At 45.6% G+C, this 26,487-nt stretch overlaps 1 protein-coding gene across 1 annotated transcript; it reads left to right on the forward strand.

The window, feature by feature from the left end:
• The first annotated feature begins 15,741 nt into the window (after positions 1-15,741).
• LOC146789072 (uncharacterized) lies at positions 15,742-25,835 on the forward strand. Its single transcript, XM_085629976.1, has 10 exons — positions 15,742-15,889; positions 16,033-17,493; positions 18,253-18,345; positions 18,608-18,712; positions 19,324-19,433; positions 19,603-19,797; positions 21,107-21,269; positions 22,816-22,981; positions 23,470-23,564; positions 25,750-25,835. The coding sequence occupies exons 1-10, from the start codon at positions 15,742-15,744 to the stop codon at positions 25,833-25,835; spliced, it is 2,622 nt and encodes an 873-aa protein (XP_085486102.1).
• Positions 25,836-26,487: the final 652 nt, after the last annotated feature.

The following is a 26,487-nucleotide window of genomic DNA, read 5'->3' on the forward strand; positions in this document are numbered from 1 at the left end:
CCGACACAATTCGAGACGTTGGTGGAATGGGAAGATGAGGTGCATGAGCGAGAAAAACAGAGGAGTGGAGGCAATTATAGGTATATTTTTGGGAGGAAATATGACCGTGAAACTCATCATGATCGAATGAGGAGATGGCGAGATGCTAGTATGTCAGAGGGATTATATCCTATGAGGACAGTTGACGAGAAGGAAGAGAGGAAGGGTACAGAAAGGGTGCCTGATGCAGAAGTAAGAAGGTATGGGGCTAATGATTATGAGGATGAGGTCTTAGATGACATGATTTACAAGAGACCACCTCCATATAGACCAGAACCAGAAGAGAGCACGCCAGTTGCTACTCCAATAAGAGATACTTTGCGAATTGTTAAAACTGAGGTTGTGACACCTGATCTGAAAAGTGGTAGCTCTTTCACGGAAAGGGAAAGAGAGAGAGAGCGGGAGAGAGAGAATCGAATCAGTGACGAGAAAACAAGAGAATTAGCCAGAACCACATCTGAGCTGACTGAGAAAATTAGAGAGTTGACGAAAAATCTGGAAGCTGTTACAGTGCCTGTAACCATAGGTCCGGTTGTGCCTATTTTTGATAAGCAAAGAATGGGTGAAAATGGTTTGACAGTTCCCTATGTTGGAAATGGTTTGGTTGGTACTTGCTCTTTGGAGGAATCAGGAATGAGGACGGGAGGAAATAATTTGAGACAGTCGAGACATGACATATGTAGTGGGGGATCAGATGTGCAGCCTAATTCAGGATTGAATACTGGTTGTTTGGGAGGAACGATTTTGGAACCACAGAGGATGGCAGAACAAGTGGGTGCAGTGAAAAAGTCTACAGAAATAACAGCTGAGGATTTGAATGATTGGTTGAAAGTTCTTCAAAAGAAGGATAAAGATTCACAGGCAATTGATGTAGCCAGGTTGCGCATAGAATTGGAGGAGCTTATTGCAGGAACAATTCCTACAGATATACTGAAAAATCATCATGATGGAGAGTTGTTATTCATGTGCAAGAGTATCACCTGGAGAGCTAAGAGTACACATGACAGGTTAAGAGCAATAGCAAGTGAACAAGGAGTTGACATGGATAAGGTGAAAGCTTTGCAGAAGCCTTACAGGGTGGATTTTACCGATAAGGATATTGAGAATCTAAATGGTGCTGGCAGAACAGGTCAGATTAAGGAAATGATTGCCTTATTGCGAAAATGGGGTGATGTGGAAAAGTGGAAGGATAGATGGTACAAGAAAAGGGAAGATTCAGTGGACAGGACTTACTCAGCTTTTCCCATGAGAGAAAAAGAAAAAACAGTGGATGCGTATCCTATGAGAGAGATTCCTGGAGGAGGATATGTACATGTCCCATGGACTAGACAGGATATTTTGTCATTTACGAATGATTTCCCTCGACTGAGAGAAAAGCCCGTCGAGTGGTATAGGCAGGTAGACAGGTTTGTGAAATTGTCAAAAGTACTGTGGATTGACCTGAATAGTCTGTTTGATATAATTGTTCCGGCAGACTTGTGGGCAGAGTGTAAAATAGTTGTAGATTGGCCTGCAAAGGAGTATCCAAGAGATCCGAAAACAGGAGCACCAGATCCAGAGGTGATGAAGAAATATGATCAGGTTATTGTGTTCCTGAAAAATAAAGTACCCCCGAAAGAGACAGACTGGGTTAAGATAGATCGAACACATGAGGAAGCAAAAGAATCAGTTCATGCTTTTTATGAAAGGCTGATACTGGCTTTTAAACAGTTCAGTGGAGATGAACACCTGGGTGATAAGGATTTGAGTCATTTTGTATACAGATTTGTATATGGCTTGAGACCTGAAATTAGTGAAAGAATTCGTGAGCATACAGTTAATTGGCAGAGTAAAAAGATTGATGAAATCTTGAGACATGCAAAGTACTTCAGTGATGAGATTGAGGCAAAACAGAGAAAGCTGAAAGAGAAAGCAATGTGGGCACAGGTGAAAGTTGCAGAAAGACAAGAAGCACAGTTGGTGGAACAGGCAAATAATCCAGGAAATAGGCCCAGATATGCGGGAAAAGGAAAAGGGAATTTAGAGGAGGCAAAGAAAAAGTTCCCTTGTCACAACTGTGGACAATTGGGGCATTGGAGATCTGAGTGTACCAATCCACCATTAGTGAGTAATGAGAATAAATCCTTGAATCAACAGGTGCAGAACGAGGGGTGTAATCATCAGCAGCAACAGCAGAAGGTTGTCAGACAGCAGAGTCAAGAGCCAAAACCGCCCTTGCAGCAGAATAGAGGGTCCCAAAAGTATAACCAGGACTCGGGATTCTACAATGATGAGCAGGTAAACAAACCGAGACGTTCAAACCCGGTACAGCAGTACTGGTTAAAGAATGAGGGGAGTGAGTCTGAAGGGGACTATTGACGGTGCCGAAGAGAGGAGGAAGAGTGCATACTTGGTGCAACTCTAGAAATAGACCAGGCAGGACCATTTGTAAATGGGAAAATAAATGGGGAGAGTGTTACTTTTTTGGTAGACACAGGAGCGACGAGATCAACTGTCAGGTCAGTAGATATAAGAAATCTTCCTCTCTCGGATGAAGCAATCCAAGTGGTTGGTGTAGCAAATACCCAAATTAAGACTCGTCTTACCGAACCAGTAAGGGTAAGAATAGGGAAATTTTCAGATATGCACAGATTTGTAGTCTGTGACACTAGTCCAGTGAATTTGTTAGGTAGGGACCTATTGTGTAAGATGAACTGCACAATTTTCTGTACTCCGGATGGAATAGCTTTTGAAACACCAGATGAGGATGTTTTGTACAGGATGACTCTAGATAATAGAGAGAGTGAGATTGTTGGTACATATGCTGTGTTTAATCCAGATGACTTGCCTCAGGAGTTGAGACACACAGTAAAAACAGCGGTTTGGGATTTTACTGGAGAAGATGTGGGATTGATGAATAATGTAGATCCAGTGAAGATTTCAGTAAAAGAGGGGATTGTTTATCCTAATATTCCTCAGTACAGATTGACACCAGAGATAATTGAGGGAATAACCCCTATAATTGACAAGATGATTCAACAGGGTGTTTTGAGAGAGTTACTGAGTAGCCCGTGTAATTCACCAATAATGGGGCTAAAGAAACCTAATGGAAAGTTCAGGATTGTACAAGATTTGAGAAAAGTTAACAAAATTGTGGTGGCATGTTGTCCCATTGTGCCAAATCCGTCAGTGATTTTGTATCAGATTCCTCATGATGCTGAGTGGTACACGGTGATTGATTTGTGTCATGCTTTCTTTTCAATTCCATTGCATCATGACAGCCAGCCGATTTTTGCATTTCGGTTTGGACAGCGTATTTTAGCATGGTGTCGTATCCCACAGGGGTATACAGAGAGTCCTTCAATATTCAATCAGTTACTGAAGAAATCATTGGAGAGTTTGATCATGCCTGAAAGCTCAGTACTAGTGCAGTACATCGATGACCTACTTGTGGCATCGAAGACACGTGAAGCTTGTGAAGTAGATACCATAGCTTTACTGAATCATCTGGCAGATGGAGGGTTAAAGGTATCTCCAGCCAAATTGCAATTTTGCAAGAAAGAGGTGCATTATCTTGGACACAATATTGAAAAGGGTCTGAGAAAGGTGACTGATGACAGGATCAAAATTCTCAGAGGAATGAGAGCCCCGATGACCCAGAGAGGGGTGAGGATGTTTCTGGGGATGGTGGGTTATTGTCGTCAGTGGATAAGTAATTTCTCCCTGATAGCAAAGCCACTGATTAAATTGACTAAAAGTGAGGTGAGAGACCCATTGGAATTGGATGGAGAACAAATGGCAGCATTTGAGGAGTTGAAGAGCAGGATGTGTGAAGCCCCTGCTTTGGGAATGCCAGACTATGAGAAAGAGTTTGAGTTGTATTGCAGTGAAAGAAATGGATGTGCACTTTCAGTGTTAATTCAGAAGCATGGACGTCTGAGAAGGCCAATTGCGTACTTCTCATCAACACTTGACCCCGTAGCTGTAGGTTTGCCAGGTTGCCTGAAAGCAGTAGCTGCTACATGCAGAAGCTTGGAACAGAGTGAGGGTATAATAATGGGATATCCTGTAAGGGTATTCGTACCTCATGATGTGGCAATTCTTTTGACGAGAAGCAGGACTCAGTATATGTCACATAGTCGGTTGACTAAATATGAGAAAATCATTCTGGGAGCATCAAATGTGACTCTTGAGAGATGTGTGAATGTGAATCCAGCAACGTTGTTACCAGATGCTGACAATGTGAATGTGGGAGATGATGTTGATCATGATTGTTTGGATGTGCTTGACTACTGCACAAAACCTAGACCAGACATAAGAGATTTGCCATTGCCTGAGAGTGATTATGTGCTGTTTGTGGATGGATCATGTCTAAGGACTGATGATGGTGTGCTAAGTGCAGCATATGCAGTGTGCAAGGTTCCAGAAGTTATGGAAGCTTCGCCTTTGAAAGGAGTAAGATCTGCTCAAGTGGCTGAATTGGTGGCATTGACGAAAGCTTGCAAGATTGGGAAAAATCTGAGAGTGACTGTGATGACTGATAGTCAGTATGGATTTGGAGTCGTTCATGATTTTGGGCAACTTTGGCTACAGAGAGGTTTCTTGACGTCGAGTGGGACTCCAATAAAGAATGCTGAAGTGATTGGGAAGTTGCTTGAGGCGATACAGCTGCCTAAAGAACTAGCGGTTGTAAAGTGTGCTGCTCATGGACAAGGAGATGATTTTGTTACTCTTGGTAATCGTTTTGCTAATGACATAGCACAGTATTGTGCAAAGAACAATCATTCGATTAACAGGGGACGAGAAAGGGAGATGTATTTTTGTTCTGTGATGTTTACTAATGTCCTAGAAACGTGGGATGCAAGTGAAACAGTTGCAGGATGAGGCAGGAGATGAGGAAATGAGAGATTGGATTAAGGCAGGTTGTGCCCCAAGAGAGACAGATCATGTTTGGATCTATAGAGATGGAAGACCAGTCATGCCAAATAGCATGTTGTCGACAATGGCAAGAATGTATCGTGGCCAGGGACATCTGGGGAGGGATGCGATGATTAGGTCCTTCAAACAAACCTGGTACAATGCAAAGTTCAGGCTAATTGCAGAAAGCATCTGTCAGAGATGTTTGATTTGTCAGCAGTTCAATACTGGAAAAAAGACAGTGGTGAGCCTAGGAACAATAGGCAGAGAAGGAGGTCCTTTTACTAGGATGCAAATAGATTTCATTGAAATGCCCCAAGTGAACAGATTGAGGTATGTTCTAGTGGTAGTCTGTTTGTTCTCAAGATGGGTGGAGGCCTATCCGACTAGGAGAAATGATGGAATAACAGTGGCAAAGTTACTGTTAAGAGATTTGATTCCTAGGTACGGGTTCCCAGTGACAATTGAGTCAGACAGAGGTGGACACTTCTATAATGAGCTCATGGGTTTAATTTGTGAAGCATTGAGCATACAGCAGAAGCTACATTGTGCATACAGACCAGAGGCTTCTGGTGTTGTTGAACAGATGAACGGCACAATCAAAAACCGAATTGGTAAGATGTGTTTAGCCACTGGAATGAAATGGCCTGATGTCTTGCCTCTAGTGCTAATGACTATTAGGTCTACTCCAAATAGAACCACAGGGTTGAGTCCACATGAAATATTGATGGGACGTGCAATGAGACATGCATTTGTGCCTGTCAACAAGTTGATGACAATAACTGATGACATGATTTTGGATTACTGTAAAGGCCTGGCTGACGCAGTTCATTCTGTGTTTCACCAGGTTGGAGAAGACGCTACTACACTTGAAAAGAAGCAAGCCCATGATCTGAGTCCAGGGGACTGGGTGAGGATTAAAGTACACAGAAGAAGAAATTGCTTGGTTCCAAGGTGGGGAAGGCCAAGACAAATTATTCTGACTACGACAACTGCAGTGAAGTGTGCTGGTGTGAAAAACTGGGTTCATGCAAGTCATACTTTGAGAGTTCCAAATCCAAAGGATGGGACTGGTAAAGAGTATTTTGAAGAGTCAGATTCCAGTGATGATGCAGAAACTGAACCAGTGAGAAGAAAAAAGAATCCTGAAAGGGGAGAAGGAGAAAGAGAGTCAGGTGATTCTTTTTCTTTCCAAGAGAGGCTTCAAGAGAAACATTGAGAGTCTCAGAGGAGAGATCGGATTCTGTAAGAGTGCCTGAAGTTCCAACAAGCAGTGGAGGAGAAAAAAGAGAGAAGAGCAATTCCACAGTGACTACACCTGAATCAGATGAGGAGGTTGAAAATCCACTTGAGATTACACCTGAAGAAGCAGGGTCAGAAGAAGTTAGAGAGGGACAGATTGCGGAAGACCCCCGAGGAGGTGTAGGGAACACTCCTGATAAGCTAGGTGAAGGGACAAGTAGACAGCAAGAAGATTGCGTGTCGGAGACCCGAGGAAGGACAGAAATAGGGATATCTCAATCGGTGGTGGAAAAAACTGTGGAGCAAAAGAGAATTGTTCATGGACAAGAGGCAAATGAGACAGAATCAGATGAAAGTGAGAATGAGAAATCAGAGGGTCGAGTTCTGAGAAAGAGAACTTGGATCGGAGAAAGAAATAATAAAGAAGTGAGACCGAAAAGGAGTGTAAGAGGAGATCTTTGGCCTAACAAGATAAAGAGGCTGAGGTACAGACTGACACGAGCAAGTGCAAGTTCAAGTTCATCAAAAGCTGAACAGGTGAACGAGGTGTCTAGTCAGAATCAAGCAAAAGGTGAAAAACAAAAGGTATCAAAAGAACCAGAGGAGATCAAGAGAATCAGAAAACCTAACCAGAAGTATAGGTCACCGGAATGGACGTATGTGGCACTGTCTGAAGGTGACGAGGCAGAGAGTCAAGGAAATCCAGAGGGGACCGTACGAGAAGTGGTTGAGGAGGAGAAAACTGTTGGAATCCTGAAAGTTATTCTGACTGACATTGGAGAAGAGTCGGATGCTCAGGATGTTGTTGAAGATTTGATACAATTTGACGTTGCTGAAGAAGAAGTGAAAAGTGATGAAAATCCGAATTGAGTGAACAAAAGGAGTCACTTGGAGAAGAGTGAAAAGAAGAAAATCTGAAATTAGCTGTTTGAAATAATCTAGAGTTCTAAAATTCGGTAGTGGGGTAGTAGAGGCTAAGTCAAAAGACACTGCCAAAGTAGTAAAATGGCTAACACAGAGAATAATCAAAGTAGATGTGCCTTCTTGAAAAGATGGTGTAGAATGTGCTGCTGCTGTACGGGATTATTAATGCTGTTAAGGGGTGTACTAGCTTTACTAGTTACTTTTAGGGTTACAATAGACGCTTTTGGAATACATGCTGATAATGTGACTAACATAGAGAAGAATTCACAGAAAGTAGTTCCAACTAGAAGTAGTAACATTTACATACATAAAGATAGGTCAATTAATGATTTTTCTAGCAATGTTTTTTCAAAGTTGTTGTACGAATACGTAAAGACAATGGAAGTTAGGGATTGCTACGTTTGTATGCAATTACCTGCATCCGTTTCAGAAGGTGTTACTTATCATCATTTACCAGCTACGTATGGGATTTCATGTAGTGTGCTAAGTAGTGTTTTTTATTTGTTAGGGAAAATAGATTATGAGATGTCTAACAAAGATAACATTTTTGGGCAATTACCTATGAATAAGAAGCTGAATCCAGCTAAAGAAGCTAGCATTTTTGGTGAGATTTTTATTGAGACAGAAGAATTAACATTAGATTACATTTTTAGAAACAATTTACCTTGCAGTTTGAAAGAAGAAGAAAAGGCTTTCCTAGACATGGTAGAGGAAAGGAGAATGAACATGCATGAAAAGGCAGGGAAATATAAAGTGAGTGAGACAATATGGGATATTGAGATGGGAAAGGAATTGAGGAATGGGGCCAGTCCAACTTTGGCTTTAGATGCACCACAGAAGGGTAAACTATGCATTACCAGAAGGAAATCCCAATATGATAGGTATTTTGTTGGGACTAGTGAGTGTCATGATACATACTTCATTGCAACAGGATGGGGTTTCAAGGGAGGAGAAGATCCAGTTTTCCCGGGAGTGTATTATATTTGTGGGAACAAGGCTTATTACAGGTTGCCTGACCATTGGTATGGCACGTGTTATGTTGGCCTGGTCTTTCCAAAGATTTTTCATATAGAAAAGATAGAAGATGTAGAACACATTAATCTACTAACACGTTTTAAGAGAGAATCTTGGTCAGAAATTGTAGGTGATATTTTTGGAGCTTTAATTCCAGCAGTGGGAATTTCTTTAAATGCATATGGAATTCGGAAACTGTCAACAGTGGTGGATCGCTTATCGACAAGTACCGCTGGAGGGTTTCTTTTGGTAAATACGGAGATGATTGCCGTATGTGCCATGTCTTTGCAAAATCGACTTGCCCTTGATATTCTATTGGCCAAGGAGGGTGGAGTCTGTGGAATGCTGAAAGTTCAACATTGTTGCACTTACATTCCTGATGAAAGCAGAGATCTAAAGGTCTATATCAAAAATATTACTGATTTGCATGAAGAATTAGTACCACTGGAAGCTGAAAGTATCTGGACTAAAAGGGCTAATAAGATAGTTGCTGTTAAGAGTTTTATTACTAAGATAGGTAGTACCATTATTGGTAAAATATTATTTCCATTGACATGTGTAATTGTTGCTTTATTGATACTAAGATTGGGGTGTTTGTGTTGTAAAAACAGGGGAGGGAAAAAGAGAGTAATTAGAGGAAATATTGAAAAGAAACAAAAGAGGTCAAAAAGAGACCCACAAGAAATAGAATTGGAAGAATTGAGGGAGAGTGTTTATTTAGAGTCGAAAAGGGATGATGAGAGAGAGTCTTGTGTGTAGTGTTGTGAAAAGACGTTTCAATTTCTCCTAAAAATTGGGACTAAATTTTTTTTTTGGGTTGTTTTTTTGTGGTGATAATATATCACCAAAGGGGGGATTGCTGGAGCAGAGTTTTCTATTGAAATTTTATTGAGATTTAAACTCCAGTTTTGTTTATATGTTATGATTAAAATATTGATTTATAATCATTAATTACTAACTTTGTTAAAAGTCTTGACTAATCAACATTACTAATGAAAGAATTACACGTGGGAATGCTTTTATGTTGCTTAATTAATACGTGAACTAGGTTGGTGTGCAAATTAATTAAATAAGTGTGGCTAAAGTGCTATTTGTTTCGTGTTTGCGCTTTTAAAATAACGTGCTTTAATGCTTCTTTGTGTTGCAGATGGCTAGGTAATTACATACACATAAGGGTATTAGTGGGGATAACACTGTATAATCATTATGATGTGGTAACGCTGTTTTGTGTTTCTTCTAATTAAGATGGTCCGTTTTGGCCTAAACCAAGATGGCCTCTATTTACAGCCTGCACTCGAGTGATTGAAAAGTGACGAGAGGCCTTGCTGAACATGGTTGAAAGTCACCTGACCATGGCTTCTGGCTGAATTAAAAGTTTCCGTGAGGACAGCAGCTCCAGGCTTGCTGCCAATTGCCCTTGGAGAAGAATAAAGTCACAATGAACTTTGATAACTTGCGGTGGCTTTGCTATGGTTCCGAGGAAAAGCATTCATGAATGTATCGTTTCCTAACTTGAGTTTCCTTCTTCCGTGTTTTTATTTTTGTGATTTTGTGAGCGGAGGTTTCCTAAATGTTGCGAGTATACATCCTTTCCTGCTCGCTCTGCTCAGCGGCTCAACGGACGTTTGGAGTTTGTTTGTTACTTTTATTTCGTTAGTTTTGTTATAAATAATGTTAGACTAGAGAGGGTCTAAGGCCACTTCTTCCCGAACCTATGCTCGAGAGGATCGACGCTGATTGAGAGGACGGCGACTCGGGAGACTTTACTGAGAGACCTGTCCTGACCCAAATGACACTTAGCTAGAATAGGTAACTATGAGAATAATGATTTTGCTAATGATTGACTTTCTTTGAACTAATCTAGATAAAAGATGACTTTTGTTTGAATTCCAGTGTCGGGTGGTTATTTCCTTGTCATTTATTGAGTTCCAAATGTATTTCCTATGTTTTAAATCATGACTCAAGACAATTTCTTTAGGTTGCATTGACCTCGTTTAGACGCAGATTGTTTAGGTTTTTCTCCTATATATTCAGTGTGGATAGAGTAATAGAATGAATGTTAGTGTGATGGGCCCTAGCGTATGATGAGTGTATATGCGTGCGACTGTGGATTTACTCTGTCCGTGGAAGTAGGGAGAATTAATATGCGCCGATCTGCAGCACCTGCACCACTCCCTGCACCCTTGGTCTCACCACATGGAGCTGATTGTGAAAGACATTCATGGGCCCTGCACCACTCCCTGTGTCCCTTGCTGTCACCGTCCAGACCTCTTTGTGAAAGACATGTATAGGATCTACTTCAATTCCTCAGCATCGGTTGAACCACAAGTACTTCTTAGATAGGCATGCCAAGGCCCTGTTCAACTCCCTGCACTCCTGGTGTCACCACATGGAGCTGACCCCTTGTGAAAGGCATAGCTGGGTCCTGCACCTCTCTCTGCACTCCTGGTGTCACCACATGGAGCTGACTCCTTGTGAAAGGCATAGCTGGGTCCTGCACCTCTCTCTGCACTGCTGATGTCACCAGAGTGAGCTGAGCTCCTTGTGAAAGGCATAGCTGGGTCCTGCACCTCTCTCTGCACTGCTGATGTCACCAGAGTGAGCTGAGCTCCTTCTGAAAGGCATAGCTGGGGCCTGCACCTCTCTCTGCACTCCTGGTGTCACCACATGGAGCTGACCCCTTGTGAAAGGCATAGCTGGGTCGTGCACCTCTCTCTGCACTGCTGATGTCACCAGAGTGAGCTGAGCTCCTTGTGAAAGGCATAGCTGGAGCCTGCATCTCTCTCTGCACTCCTGGTGTCACCAATGTGAGCTGACCCCTTGTGAAAGGCAGAGCTGGGCCCTGCACCTCTCTCTGCACTCCTGATGTCACCAGAGTGAGCTGAGCTCCTTGTGAAAGGCATAGCTGGAGCCTGCACCTCTCTCTGCACTGCTGATGTCACCAGAGTGAGCTGAGCTCCTTGTGAAAGGCATAGCTGGAGCCAGCACCTCTCTCTGCTCTGCTGATGTCACCCGAGTGAGCTGAGCTCCTTGTGAAAGGCATAGCTGGGTCGTGCACCTCTCTTTGCACTGCTGATGTCACCAGAGTGAGCTGAGCTCCCTGTGAAAGGCATAGCTGGAGCCTGCACCTCTCTCTGCACTCCTGGTGTCACCACATGGAGCTGACCCCTTGTGAAAGGCATAGCTGGGTCCTGCACCTCTCTCTGCACTCCTGATGTCACCAGAGTGAGCTGAGCTCCTTGTGAAAGGCATAGCTGGAGCCTGCACCTCTCTCTGCACTGCTGATGTCACCAGAGTGAGCTGAGCTCCTTGTGAAAGGCATAGCTGGAGCCAGCACCTCTCTCTGCTCTGCTGATGTCACCCGAGTGAGCTGAGCTCCTTGTGAAAGGCATAGCTGGGTCGTGCACCTCTCTCTGCACTGCTGATGTCACCAGAGTGAGCTGAGCTCCATGTGAAAGGCATAGCTGGAGCCTGCACCTCTCTCTGCACTCCTGGTGTCACCACATGGAGCTGACCCCTTGTGAAAGGCATAGCTGGGTCCTGCACCTCTCTCTGCACTCCTGATGTCACCAGAGTGAGCTGAGCTCCTTGTGAAAGGCATAGCTGGAGCCTGCACCTCTCTCTCTACACTCCGAGTTTCCCACACAGTGCATTTCGTTAACAACATACCTGGGCACTACTTCCCCCACTCGTGATGTCACCACACTGAGCTTCTTGTGAAAGACATACCTGGGCACCACTTCCCACACACCTGAGGGCACCAGTGAAGCTCCTTGTGAATGTGTGACCCAAGCAGGAGAGGAGTTGGCCTAACAGCAAGGGCTGTCGACCTCTAATCGAGTCTTGGCAAGGACGATCAACTCCTGTGATTCTGGGCAAATCACTTAATCTCCCCCGCCTAACAAAAATGTAACGCAACTGGTGCTCGTCAAGTTCGCGCTAAATACAACTCTGTAAAAAAACAAAAAGCACTGGTCCCTGTACCACTCCCTGCCCTCCTGGTGTAACCTCTCTGATCTTATTGTACAAGGGGGGCGAGGGGGGGAATTCCATCCCCTAAGTCGCCACAGTGAGCTCCTTCTGAATGTGTGACCCAGGCACCAGACCCTGTACCACTCCCTGCCCTCCTGGTACAGCCACTCTGATCTGATTGCACAAGGTGTCCTCCTGAGGAGGGTTCACTCCCTGCACCCTTAAGTTGCTGGAGCAGATCTGCAGCAAAGTCACCACAATTACCCCCTTGTGAATGAGTGATCAGGGCGAAGGTCTCAGCACAACACCCAGCCCTGGTGCCACCACCATGATACTGCACAAGTCTGATTCTGGGCGTGGGTCCTCTGCTTGAGCCGTGAAGTCACCACTGGGAGCTTCTTGTGAAAGGATGAGCCAGCTTCTCTTTCACTCCCTCTCTCACAATCAGACTCACTTCCTTACGGTGCTGCCACGAGTATTCACGAGGAAACCCCTGCTCGCGGCAGCGCGTGCGGGGGACAATCCACGCGCAGACTTTGTCCTTGTGGGAACTGCGTCTCGTCGCCCAGACCTGCCTTGGATATAATAATATTAATAACCACCATCATCTTTATTACAAAAATAACTTCTAAATATACATTTCTCAAACTAAATAGTAATTCATCTCTCGACCTCTGTCGACATGTGTTTCCTCTAGTTTTATTATATTCCGCTCTTTCTTCGGTTAACATTGTCCTAGGAAGAGAAATCTCTGTATTTTAAACTTTGTTTCAAGATAAATAAAAGTTACGGGTCATTCTCGGCCCCCTGGAGTGGGAGGAGCTCGGAGGAGGGACAGGTTGAGGTGAAGGGTGGAGGATGGAGAGAGACGAGGGGGAAATTCCACACACCTTCCAGGGCTCCCCCCCCCCCACCACCACCAGCCCCTCCCACCTCAGACTGTATAAAACCTGCGCGAGCGGAGAACAGGCAGAAGATGGGAAAACAGCAGCTCCTACCTGGGGGTGACTCTGGATGGGAAAACAGCAGCTCCTACCTGGGGGTGACTCTGGACTCTAAACTCACATGGAGAAACCACATAGAGAAGACCTGCCAGAAAGCAGCAACAAAACTGACTGCATTATACCCACTCCTGAAGACCAAGTCGATGCCCTTGCCGAGCAAGGTGCGAGTAATCACCGCAATAATTCGACCAACCATGACGTACGCTGCACCAGTTTGGAGTGGCTGCCGCCCGCAACATCGGCAAGACCTGCAGAGACTACAGAGCAAGGCCTTACGGATTGCAGCAGGTGCTCCACTCTTCACAAGAACAGCAGACCTCCACAGAGACCTAGGCGTTGAGATGTTGGACGACCATCTCCGCAAACTCAACAGGACATTCTACAAAGGACTGCATCAAAAAGATAACCCACTGATCAGGAAACTTGCAGACATTTCTACGAACCCATTTGACCGCTACCCGAGGCCCATCGAAGCGCTAAATTTGTGAAACTGAAACAACAACACAGCATCCAAAAAACCCATCACTGCCTGAGGGCAAATCGCCCCGGCAGGTACCCAAAACTCATCACTGTCAGAAGGCAACCGCCGCGGCAGCCATCAAAAGCTCATCACCGCCAGAAGACATTTGGCAGACTAATACAAGACTCTGCGATAAAACTTGCTGACACTTCCGCAAACCATATTGACCGCAACCTGCGGCCTTTCACAGCGCTGACCTTGTGATCCAACCTCAACTGTGACAAAGCGTCACATCAATAAGACAACCGAAACAGCGACTAAAAAACTCAAAAATGAATGTGGAGTAATGAGGCTATCGCCTCGGTATCCAAAAACTCACCGCTGTCAGATGGAATCTGACAGGCGAAAACAAGACACACTGAACAGGCAGAAGAGGAGCAGCTGCTCTCTGAGGGGTCAGGACCTCACAGAGCACCCCCAAGCAAGAACGACCCTCACAGCACCCCCAAACAAGAACGACCCTCACAGCACCCCCAAACAAGAACGACTCTCACAGCGGACTCCTCAGAGACGAGACCTTCCCTCACAGGACTCTTAAGAGACAGAAGAGGCACACCGGCCCTCAGAGATCATCCCTCAAAAACAGAAGAGACCCATCAACCCTCAAAGAAACCTTCTCGGAGGCAGGACTGGCCCTCATAGGTCACCCCAAGAGGCAAGGGCTACCCTCACAGAGTACACCTCAGAAATAGGACCGGTCGTCACTGGGCGTCTTTCCAGACCATATCCTCAAGGAGAGTCCCTCGGATACAGGAAGCTAGACGACCCTCACCCAAGGGTCCCTCAAAGAAAACGGAGGCGCGGCCCGTGACGGAAAACAGAGCTCCCGTCCCTCGGTATGTACAAACTTTCGTCCCTCTGTGATACTTTCCTCTTGTGAACAACTTGTCCACGCCTACACCGTTTAGCGTGAGCAACCTGTCATTGTCTCTCCACACTGCACAGTGTGGCCCTTTACACTGCCTTACACTGATCGACAGGCTGCCTGGCTCTCACTTGACACCTGTCCGATCTCCACCTGCCCGTCTCTCTGTGCATCTCACCTCTGGTTCACATTTAACTTCTTAACTCGTCTCACCTCGTAAACTTTCACCAAATTTCAGCTCCTGTTCTCACCTCCAAGCTCCATTTAATCTCCTGCCCTAGACTTAGTTTCACTGCCCAGCCCCATCTCATCCCCTGCACCGATTTCAGTGTCTGTTCTCATTTTACTACCTGTCCCTCCCCCCCCCCCCCGGTTCCTATCTGAATTCTGGCTCGAATTTTGCCCACTGTCCACTCCTCGAAGAGTCTTTGACCTCAAACACTGCCTCACTCATGTCTCTCCTATCTCACTCACTGTCCCACTCTCATGTGTCTTCTATCTCACCTACTGTCCCACTCTCACTTCTTCAATCACACCTTCTGTCCCACTCTCACGTCTTCCATCACACCCACTGTCCCACTCTCACCTGTCTTCCAACACACTCACTGTCCCACTCTCACATGTCTTCCATCTCACCCAGTGCCCCTTTCTCACCTGCCTTCCATCTCACTCACTGTCCCACTCTCATGCCTTGCATCTCACTCACTGTCCCACTCTCATGTGCCTTCCATCTCACCTACTGTTCCACTCTCACACCTTCCATCCCACTCACTGCCCCACTCTCACATGTCTTCCATCTCAACTTTTGTCCTACTCACACGTTTTCTATCTCACCCACTGTCCCACTCTCACATCTCTTCCATCTCACTCTCTGTCCGACTTAAATGTCTCCTCCATCTCACCTACTTTCCCACTCACGTGTCTTTCATCTCACCCACTGTCCTACTCTCACGACTTCCATCTCACCCACTGTCCCACTCCACATGAGTCTTCCATCTCACCCACTGTCCCACTCTCACATCGTGTTGCCATCTCACCTCTGTCTGATATTAGGCCTCTGGCTCCTGTCCCACCTCCTGTTCCCCATATAACCCCGGGCACCAATCTAATCTGGGTTTTACCCACCCAGCTACCCGTCTTCCATCTCATTCTTACCTCCTGCCCCTCTCACCTCCTGTCCCACTCTCACCTCCTATCCCACTCTCACCTGTGGCTAATTTCTTGTCTATTGACCTCTCTCCCCACCCCCAGGTCTGCCACTCACCATGGAAGGCTTCGCCTCTGTGTACTACAGTGAACCATCCGTCATGGGCTTCCTCGCCAACGTCATCAGCGCCTTCCTGGTGGCCCTACAGAACTTCTTTTCCTTCCACACCAGTGTGAACGCTGAAGGTGTGGAGAACATCCTGGCAGGTGAGTGTGGCAGCCACAGATCGCACAAAGAGTTTCAGGTGGCGCTGGGATAACATGTATAAAACACTTGGAGGGAGGGGGTACACACTCATGCACACAAACACACACACCCGTGCTGACAATTCATGTGTTATCTCTTGCAGGGGTTCATCTCATCCTGATTGGAGGACTGACACAACTCATTGCAGGCTTCCTGTGCTTCCGGAAGTACGATCACCTGGGGAGCACCGCCTTTGTGGCATTCGCCGCCCTCTGGAGCAGCTACGGGGCTACACGTGTCGTCCTGGGAGCGTATCCCACCATCCACAACACCACACAAGACCTGAACATTTCTAACAGCCAGACCATCATGGCCGCCTCCCCTCTTCCGGTCAGCGAGAGCGCAGTAGCAGGGCTGGTGGCTTACACCGCCGTCGCCTTCATCCTCTCCTTCTGCTCGGCCACCGTTAACTACGTCATGCCTTTCGTGTTTGGCGCCATCACCCTCACGCTGGTCTTCGAGGCAGTGGGGCTCTTCGGACAGTGGGCGCTGGTGGTCTCGGGGACCATGGAGCTGCTCATTGTGTTGTTTGGGTTCTATGGCGCCACTGCCCTGCTCCTGAAGGGCCTGACCCAGAGGAATGTCCTTCCAGGCTTTGGGAACCCCATGTTCAGCGTCTTGCTTCTGGGCTCGGCCAACAGCACCTCTTCCAGTGGCATCGGGGAGGAGACCAAGAAGAACTCCAAGTACGCTGAGCCCATGGCCTTGGGACACATCGCTGACGCGGTGGCCTCGCTCATCTTTGCCTTTTATTGCTTTGGGTACATGAAGACCTTCTACATTGGCGCCATCTGGGTCAGCATCAATGCACTGTCCCAGCTCTGCGCCAGCTACTACAGTTACTTGAGAGAAGACGTCTACCACACCACCAAGCTTGGACTCCACAGCCTGTTCTGGTTGCTGATGTCCTGGGAAGAGTTCATTCTCACGGTGCTCCTCTCGGGGGACAATGTGGACAAGAGCCGAGCAGGCATGGTGGGGGGCTGGTTCTTTCTGGTCGCCGCTTGCATCCTCTGCCTGATGTCCCTCAACAGAGACCTCCTGGAGGTGCTGCAGAATTCATGCTTCCTCCTCCTTACTGTCTCCACCATCCAACAGATTCCACTTCAGGGATCCCATATCTTCTTCGGAGTGGTCTGCAGCATTTACACAGCCACCTCCCTCTACGCCACTTTTGCCAGCCTCATTAACTCCATCGCTGACAAGTCGTTGATCTCTACTGGACCCCAAGTGATGTCATCAGCTATGCTCCAGGACTTGCTGCTGTGCCTGAAGCGCGTCACCAGCAGGTCTAAGGAAGGCCAGGAGGTCAGCACTACCAGATGCCAGCTCCCTGATGCCCTCTTCTTCATCTGCAATGGCTTGGCCTCACTCTCTGCCATCCAGGGGTCCCTAGATGACCCTACCAGAGCCCACCTCTCCATCCCTTGGGTGCTGATCCCGGGCGCTCTCTTCCAGTTGTACGTCTGCAGGATCGTGGTCCAGAGAGGTCGAAGATTTGGGTCGGTCCTACCATTCTGTTATGCTGCTGTATGGGCCACATGGGCGTGGCTACGACTTGCAGGTAACTTGTGATCTCTTAATCTTATTCTTTACAATGTGCAAAAGGTTTTCCGAAAAGTCCTAGGGATCCAGTGTCATGAAGCTTCTGTGTGGTTTAGATTCTAAGGCATACGAGTAGGGGCAGTGGGGGTGAAGTATATTTGTGGTTATTAGTTTCATTTGTAGTAGCCATGCAGGCAGGTAGTTTCTTGATGACATCACATGCAGTTCTTTTTCTGACTGGGGGCCCTTGTAACCAGTGACCTGAAGAAGTACCTGGTAGGGATCATATGTGATGGCTGCCAGGTGGAGGGCAAAGGGTGGAAGAGGAGTGCAGCTGGTGGCCACTAGGAGGGGACTAATGACTTATGGAACCATTAATGGATCTGGATAAACTATTGTTGATAATCCAGTTGTGGGAAGAACCAATAGTTATTATCACCTTTGTTCAAATAACTGCTCATTTCTTGTACCTCTGGGCATATTTACCAGAATTATCACTCAGATGAACTGGGATTAGGTGTTTTCGAGAAGTGTGTTTCACCAAATCAGGGCGCACTTGTTCAGGATGAGGTGGAAGATACAGTTTTACACATCATTAGAAGCCAATATGTAGCACCATGATTGGCTGTTAGATGAGTGAGGTGTTGGACAGTATATGGTCCTCCTCCATCCCTTGTCTCTGGTCCTAGCCATCTCCTGCCGTTGAAGGAAGAGCTCCTTCCTCTGTTCTGTTTCATCCATGACTAACCCTCTGCTCCTCCGTCTCTTCCCTCTCCAGGTCCCCTGCTGAATATCCACGTCACCAGTTATGGTGCATTCACTGTTGGTGCCGTCACCTTCCTGGTCATCAATGTCTTCCTGATGTCCTTGGGTAAGTCTCTCCGGATACCGATGTCCAGTCATCCCTCTGTTGAATACTTGAGGCCCAGGTGCCCTGACAGACAGCAGCTGCTTCCGGCTGTAGTGGGCTCGGGCAGGTGCCTGTCACTCGATGGTCCTTATGCACCATAGGTCCATAGTTCTGGGGCATCGTAGTGTCCTCATCTAAAGACTTGAGCAACTGTGACCCCCACTGACCTCTGAAATATGTCATTTCCGACATCTGACGCCATCCTGTTCTGCTTGTTCCACAGTCGCCTATGCCAACGTGGTGCTGGTGCTGCTCGCCCTGCTGATGGAGGTGGTGATGGTCTGTTTCCTGCTCTTCACCTTGGAATGCCTGCCCCTCGCGCTCGAGAGTAAGTGGACACCTTCCACTGTGGGTTCCTTTTGTTTTGTGTGTTAATGCATGTCAGTGATCTCCAAAGGGTTAATTCATGATAAACAGGCAATTTCTATCAAGTGCCATCCCGAGTCCACCTGTAATGTGTTGGGGGCTAAAGGGAAGTGGTCTGTAGAAAGGACTGGAGTGTGCCTGACAAGCTTGGCTCGAATGGAGTCAGTTACAACCCTGACAATGTTCTGGTTCTCTGCCAGACCTCCACATTTCTTAGTTTTTGTATCTGTCTCTCCACTGCTGCCTTAACATCACCTTGTTATAATACAAAGAGTTGGGGTGAGCCCCATAACCCTAGGAACCAGGGCAATTAAGTATAAACCAAAACAGGGGTTCATGTACCAGTTTAAATGCTTTACCACACTTAATTTCATACAGACCGAAGTAGAGTGAAAAATTAATCTCTGTCTTATGTTTATATTTTATAGTCTTGGGTGGCATTTACCTTTTTTAAATCCCTCCTGAAGGAACCCCTGTCTTGGTTTAACATCAACGTGATCAGCACGCGCCTCTTTTTTTGTTGATAATATTAAACTTAAAGTCTAATTTTCCCGTCTTTGTGTGTTTTTTTAGTCACAGTATTGTCTGTCTTCAGTCTCGTCTGTATCTACGGGGCAGCGGCATCTCTTGCAAACTGCATTTTCAGCAAGGACCTAATTCCCATGGGACCACCTCTCTTCAAGGTACATGCAATATGTTACGATTACTATTCTTAAATTAACACTCAGTTCCGATAAATGTGTCTCTCAAATAACCAGTCTTTAGTCCTCTAACTCTGGGATGTGCATGTGCTGCTCAAGGACAGCTGTAGGTGACGCTGTCTCACCCCTTGTCTGCTCTTTGCACTTTTAGGAAACGAAGTCAGAGGAGAAAGTTGAGGCGTCCGACTCCTGCGTGTGCCCCGAATCCTATCGCACCAGCAGCCTAAGGACCATCGCTGCCCTGCTGGACCAGGGTGGGGTGTGCGGGGTCCCCACAGACACTGTCTACGCCCTGGCGGCCTCCTGCAAACACCCCGAGGCCATCCAGAAGATATACACCATCAAGGTGAGCACCGAGGAGCGAACTTCCGCAGAATTTACCCGAGGCCGAGACAGATGCTCTGTCATTCAAGAATAAGGGACAGCTTTTACTAGAACAGTTAGAAGTCACCCTGCGGGCGGAGACATTGTCATGGAAACGTCAGGGTAAAACCATTCTGCAGAGGTGTGATTACCATGGTGATACCAGCCTGTTGTATGTACAGTTGGTTATATTGACATGGGAATTACAGGGTAAAACCATTCTGCAGGGGTGTGATTACCATGGTGATACCAGCCTGGAGTATGTACAGTTGGATATATTGACATGGAAATTACAGGGTAAAACAATTCTGCAGGGGTGTGATTACCATGGTGATACCAGCCTGGAGTATGTATAGTTGGATATATTGACATGGAAATTACAGGGTAAAACCATTCTGCAGGTGAGGGTTTTCATGGTAATATCTGCCTAGAAAGTTCCAACTCCAAAACTTAAAAAAAAAACAAGGAAAGCAGCCAGGTTAAAGGGTAGCTTGTCATACTTTGTGGGAGAGTGCGAGATGGGGGTGATAAGGGAAGTGTGGGCTCCAGTCCACACATAGTCTCAGGAGAGAACCCTGCTTTAGGGGCAGAAGATCCCAGCGAGATGCTATCACGTGCACAAGAAAGATACTAATGCCCCAGATTACACAGTGACTCTGCATTCTCAGACTGTGCAGATTCCATTGCATTGAACTCTGTGGCCAGTGTCTGTCTGCTATAGGACATTAGAAAGAGAGTAACAAAGAACAAGGGAACCCTGTGTGCCAAGAGGGACCGAGGGTAATAGTGTATTGCAAGAGACATAGGTCCCTACCAAACAACATAAGTGTATAAGCACAGAACTACAATTAGAGCTGTGTGGTACTTCCAAATGGAAAGGATTGTATTTATTTAAACATGCAGTAAAAAGGAACAATAACATTGACAGTCCAGTGGGTAATGAGATGGGTATGGAAATCAACAGATTTCCAGACCTCAGGAATTTGCATCAATATCTGAGATTAACGATACATATTTAGAACAGTCACAATGCCAAAAGACAACTCGTGTTCAACATAAATCATCATACATTAGGAGTCACGGTGTAAGTGTCATTAGAAGGCAATACAGGCTTTTAACTTGTACAATCTGTTGGCTAGCACTAGAGACATTTAGTTTATTTACAGGGGTGGTGTGACTTGGTCTAAGGTCACTTAGATATCACGTGATCCTGCACATAATCTCTGACGGTCCTGCCCTCCCCCTTCTCTCTCTAAACCATTCATTACTTCCCTCTCTTCCATCCTCTACAGGACCGACCCCTGGAGAAGCCCATCTGTATCTGCATCTCCCACCTGGACCAGCTGCGGGCCGTGAGACCCCCGTTCAGCCCCCTGTTGTGGGACTTCATGGGGAGCGTCTACCCTGGGGGTATCAGCTGCATTGTCCAGAAGGGAGAGTGGCTGAAGAGGATGGGTACGTGTGACCTCTTCTGCATGGGCTGTTTCTTTGTCAAAGAAAGGTGGGCTGGGGAGGCTAGAGGGGTGAGTGAGGGTTACAAATGCCAAAAATTGTGCCTGGGGAAATTCAGGGGTGTGCTCACTTCATGTATATGCTGCTTGTCTAGATCATGCTTTATTTACCCCCCCCATGTGTACCCTCCCCCATCTCTTGCAGGAATTACTTCACCCCCCAATGTCTATAGACCACCATCTCATGTAGCTAATGTATGTACAGATCAGGGTCTATTCACCCCTTAATGTCTACAGACACCCCATCTCAGGTCCTATTGTATGTACATATCAGAGTTCATTCAGCCCCCCCTAATATATGCATACCCCAGTTCATGCAGATATTACCTGCACGTTCACCCCTTGATATCTACAGACCCCCATCTCATGGAGGTATCACATGCACATGGACCCCCTGATGTCTACAGACCCCATCTCATGCAGGCATTGCATGTACATTCACCCTCCTGATGTTTACAGATCCCCATCTCATATAGCTATTCCATGTGCATATCAGGGTCCAGTGACCCCCATTCTCTGAAGAGGTCCCTATCACATGGAGCTATTGCATATACATATTAGGGTGCAGACCCCCTTTAATGTGTAGCGACCTCAATCTCATGCAGGTATTACATGCACATTCACCCCTAAAGCACACAGACCCCCCATCTCATGTACCCATTGCATGTACATATTACATATATTATGTATATATGTGTGTGTGTGTGTGATGTATGTGTACATGTGTATAAACCAGATGAAGAAATATATGTGACTCGCACAATTCCTGACTAAAACACTAATTAAACCGCGCAGCAATGACAAAACAAAGAAAGGTTGCGCTCGGTATACTATGGCTGCATGAGAAAAAATGTTTTGTGTGTTGAGTCAGTGTACTTTTCAGTTGTAAAATAGTCCCTCACGCAGACAGAATGATATATCGAACAGCCATAAAATGATATAAGACAGAAATACTCTTTTAAAGAATGTTTAACATTATGTATTGCAGACATCTGGCCTCTCAAGATATAACAAACAAATGTGTGCATGCCTTTCACAGTTTTTTAATCAGCCGCAGTGCATGCAGGTAACAGCGGTGGGGCGGTGGGACCGCGTTGGGAGGGATATCGAGGGACCATGCAGAGGGAAAATATTTATTTAATTTCCCCTCTGCGTCGTCCCTCGAAACCCCCCAAAGCCGCCCCACCGCTGTTTCCTGCACGGACCGTGGCTGTTTGAAATGCTTTAGTAGAGCTTCTTTCATACTAAATGGACAATGTGTGCCCACTGCACAACTAGAGCAATCACGTCTTCAAGGACCTTCATCAACTCTTGATGTTCTGAGGCTAGACCATTCAAACATCTGCTCAGATTAAGCACAACCAAATGAAGGCGCCACTGTACAACAACTCTGTTCATGATGCTGAGAAAATTAATACAATCAAACTCAAATGCTCAATTACTCACACCTGACTTGTTGCTGATTCATTTTTTATGTTCTCCTTCTGTAGGAGTTGGACCAGCTTATGACATTGTGGGCACCAAAGACTCCATCATGATACGAGTGCCGGACCACACTATCTCTGCCCACCTGACCGACATGACCGGCCCTCTGGCCATCACTTCTGCCAATCCCAGTGGGGACTGTGACAGCACCCACCATGACATGGTCATCTCGTGAGTACTCATTCAGAAAAGGGGCTGAAATCAGGAAAAGGTTATGATTGGGCCTTCTGCATAAGAGATGGTGCCTGGGTTTGAGAGTTACTAGATGGCGCTAGGACCTGAGGGCAGGGGCAAGGATTGTGGAAGGGCGTGAGCTGAAGATTCTGAAAGGTGAATGGAAGAGTCTTGGAGTATTGATGGGCGGTGAGGTATTTTGAATGAGTTTAGGCTTTTTTAAGCATATGACTAGACTGGTGCTACTGAAAGGAGAAAGGAGGGAAAAGGGTGTTGATGATATCTCACACATATGTTTTAGGGTATTTGAGATGCTTGGCATAAGCCTATATGTGGGTGCATTAAACACAGGTGTGTTTGACTAGTTGAGCTTGAGGTCAGGTAGATGTTTGCCTTCCTCCGCCTTTCCCTTAATCCCCAGCACCTGAGCCTTTGTCGATTATTTCTTTAAATGAGTGATTTTGTATTTCTGCTCTGTGTTTCAGGCGTCTACGGCACAATCTGGAGGGGGTGCTGTGTGATGGGGACTCCTACGAGATGGTGGGCTCCACGGTGGTGAACTGTCTGAGAATAGACGAAGGTGGGTCTTAACCAATGCTTATTTCTGTTTCATTTCTGTCCCCTGCTATTCCCAAACTAGAACAGTTGCATCCTTGGATATGAACAGGGGGCTCTGCACCCCCCACCTCTTCCCACCTGCCATGAAATTTGAGAAAAAACAGTCCGGATCCAGTGGATTCCTGGTGTCCAAGGCATACAGACTTACAAAGCCCAGAATGAATGGACAGCTGAAGCATTAAAGGGGCTAAGATGAATGCGTAACAAAGAGATGCACTTTATTGAGCCCCTGAGGAAAACTCCAAGCGCGTGTTCTAAGTTTGCAGGGATGCCACCGGAGGTTTCTTACCTCTGCCAAATCCTGACACCTACTTTCAACTTTACAAGCATTTCTCTTTATCATTAGTCTGCACTGTTGGTGTACCGTCTTGCATAATTTGTTTCACAAAATTTTGCCAAAATTACATGAACGGTGTGAAATTCAGTTCGCCTTTATCTTGCATGAAATTTTCATGGTAGTATATACCGCACATGAAAAAGTCATGTTAGATACTGGCAGAAGACTTAATCAGCAAAAAATGTCTCTTACGGAGGCATTTTATGCTCAAAACCATCTCTAATAAAGAAGAAATGATGCAAATTGCATACTGCAAATTCATCAAATTTAGTAATAGTGCTTACAAATTCACTCAGACTTAGCACATGGACCCAGAACCTCCCTCAGGGAGGGCCCGATTCACAGAACTAACTTAAGACAAAATCCTAAACTTACTACCATTTTGGTATTCACAGAAGGCACTTACTCATTTTGGTATTCACAGAAGGCACTTACTCATTTCGGTATTCACAGAAGTTAGGAGTCCTAACTTTAGGACTCTTAAATGCCTTCTGTGAATACCGAAAGTCTTAAAATTAGGATTTTTCGCAGTTCAGTAGTAGTATAGTTAGGACTCCTAACTTTAGGACTCCTAAATGCCTTCTGTGAATACCGAAATTCTTAAAATTAGGATTTTTCTCAATTTATTAGTCCTAAATTTAGGACTCCTAACTTTAGGACTCCTAAATGCCTTCTGTGACTACCGAAAGTGTTAAAATTAGGATTTTTCTCAGTTTAGTAGTAGTATAGTTAGGACTCCTAACTTTAGGACTCCTAAATGCCTTCTGTGAATACCGAAATTCTTAAAATTAGGATTTTTCTCAATTTAGTAGTCCTAAATCTAAATTTAGGACTACTAAATTGAGAAAAATCCTAATTTTAAGACTTTCGGTATTCACAGAAGGCATTTAGGAGTCCTAAAGTTACGAGTCCTAACTATACTACTACTAAACTGCGAAAAATCCTAATTTTAAGACTTTCAGTATTCACAGAAGGCATTTAGGAGTCCTAAAGTTAGGACTCCTAACTTCTGTGAATACCGAAATGAGTAAGTGCCTTCTGTGAATACCAAAATGAGTAAGTGCCTTCTGTGAATACCAAAATGGTAGTAAGTTTAGGAATTTGTCTTAAGTTAGTTCTGTGAATCGGGCCCTAAGACACTATTCCCCAAGGCGGGATCTTTTATTTTTTCCCCAATCCCATTGTTCTTTCTCAGGGACAATTCCACCCGCCCAAGTTACCCAATGCCTGAAGGTCCTTACTCTAGTCCCATCTGAAAATAGAGACCTCAGAATCACAGATTCTTACATGCAAATTTACAAAATATTGACCACACACAAATATACACAAATGTCTATTTAAAGAGCATTAGACCAGATAAAAGTTCCTAATTCCAGTGAGACTCACTCCATAATTATTAAAATACAGAGTTAACTTACTATTCCATCTCCTGTCTGAAATTATTGGCCAAGTGCTTGATAGTGAGTTTACTGTGGGTCGACATTTTTGCAGGGGGATTGTTGTTTGTGGTAGATATTTTGGCAGTGAAAGATTTCGAGTCTGTATTTTAGCAGTTTGTTGTTTCCATGATATCCCACCCTGCCCCAGTCATTCAATGTCTCCTTGAGGGCGCAGACCCCACGCTTTCTCCAGTCAGTATATGCCATGTGAGAGGGCGGTTCCCTCCTGGACTCCATCACCCATTGGATGCTGAGGAGCCAATCACTACTGTGCTCATTATGCTTGTCTCTTCCCTTCCCTCTGCTGCTCACAGACCTCAGAACTCTCTAAGCCCTCTCAATCTCATGCTGTTGTGCTTCTTCCTTTCCAGGGATCCTGAGCATCGTGAGGGAGGGCTGCGTCCCCACCAGCCACATCATGCAGACGTTCGAGAGGGTGAAGAACTCGCAGGTGTGAGGCTACCACTTGCTACGACAAGTCTTGTTCTACTGACCACAGCAGCATCTGCACAAGACCTGAGCCAGCTGCCATTTGCACTTTATTAACCAGAAATAGAAGTATCACAATCTGAGGCCGGATATCCGCGTCGAGCCTGAGCTGAAGGGAAGACATTGCCAGAACAGACTTACAGACGGCAGTGGAGTCGGACATTCTTACAGACAGCTCACAATACCTTTTTGTCAGGATGCTTCAGTTTGATTGATTTGCAGATATTTTCTACCCTTCACACTCCAACAGGGCATTGACCTGAAAGTCAGCGCTTGGTGATGTGTACAGCGACAGATCCTCGATTCCACGCCCCCAGGATGCAGGGGCACAGATCTAATGTATATATACTGTTGCATTCTGTTTGTGTTCTTTGCTTGTACATTATATTTAAGGCTCCCGGTTTTATGGTATTTATTATTTGGCCTTTCCATCTGTATTTATCCATATTTATTTTGGGACCATTTTATCTGTATTTATCCAAATTTATTTTGTGTTTTGCGTGTAAATGAAGTTATAAAACTGTGCATTTCCATATCTATTTAAATGATAGACGCACAATCATACTTTGATGTCCGTCATGTTTTAGCTATTTAAGCTGCCAAATATTACATACCAATAC

This window comes from Triturus cristatus, chromosome 10, assembly GCF_964204655.1.
Source record: "Triturus cristatus chromosome 10, aTriCri1.1, whole genome shotgun sequence".
NCBI classification, from domain to species: domain Eukaryota; kingdom Metazoa; phylum Chordata; class Amphibia; order Caudata; family Salamandridae; genus Triturus; species Triturus cristatus.

What these genes read in the sequence shown, in the direction of transcription:
- LOC146789072 (XM_085629976.1), top strand. Translation starts at nt 15,742, where the DNA reads ATGGAAGGCTTCGCCTCTGTGTACTACAGTGAACCATCCGTCATGGGC. An exon ending in CCTGCCCCTCGCGCTCGAGA is followed by an intron (nt 18,713 to 19,323) that starts GTAAGTGGACAC and finishes GTGTTTTTTTAG; the next exon opens with TCACAGTATTGTCTGTCTTC. An exon ending in CACCATGACATGGTCATCTC is followed by an intron (nt 22,982 to 23,469) that starts GTGAGTACTCAT and finishes TCTGTGTTTCAG; the next exon opens with GCGTCTACGGCACAATCTGG.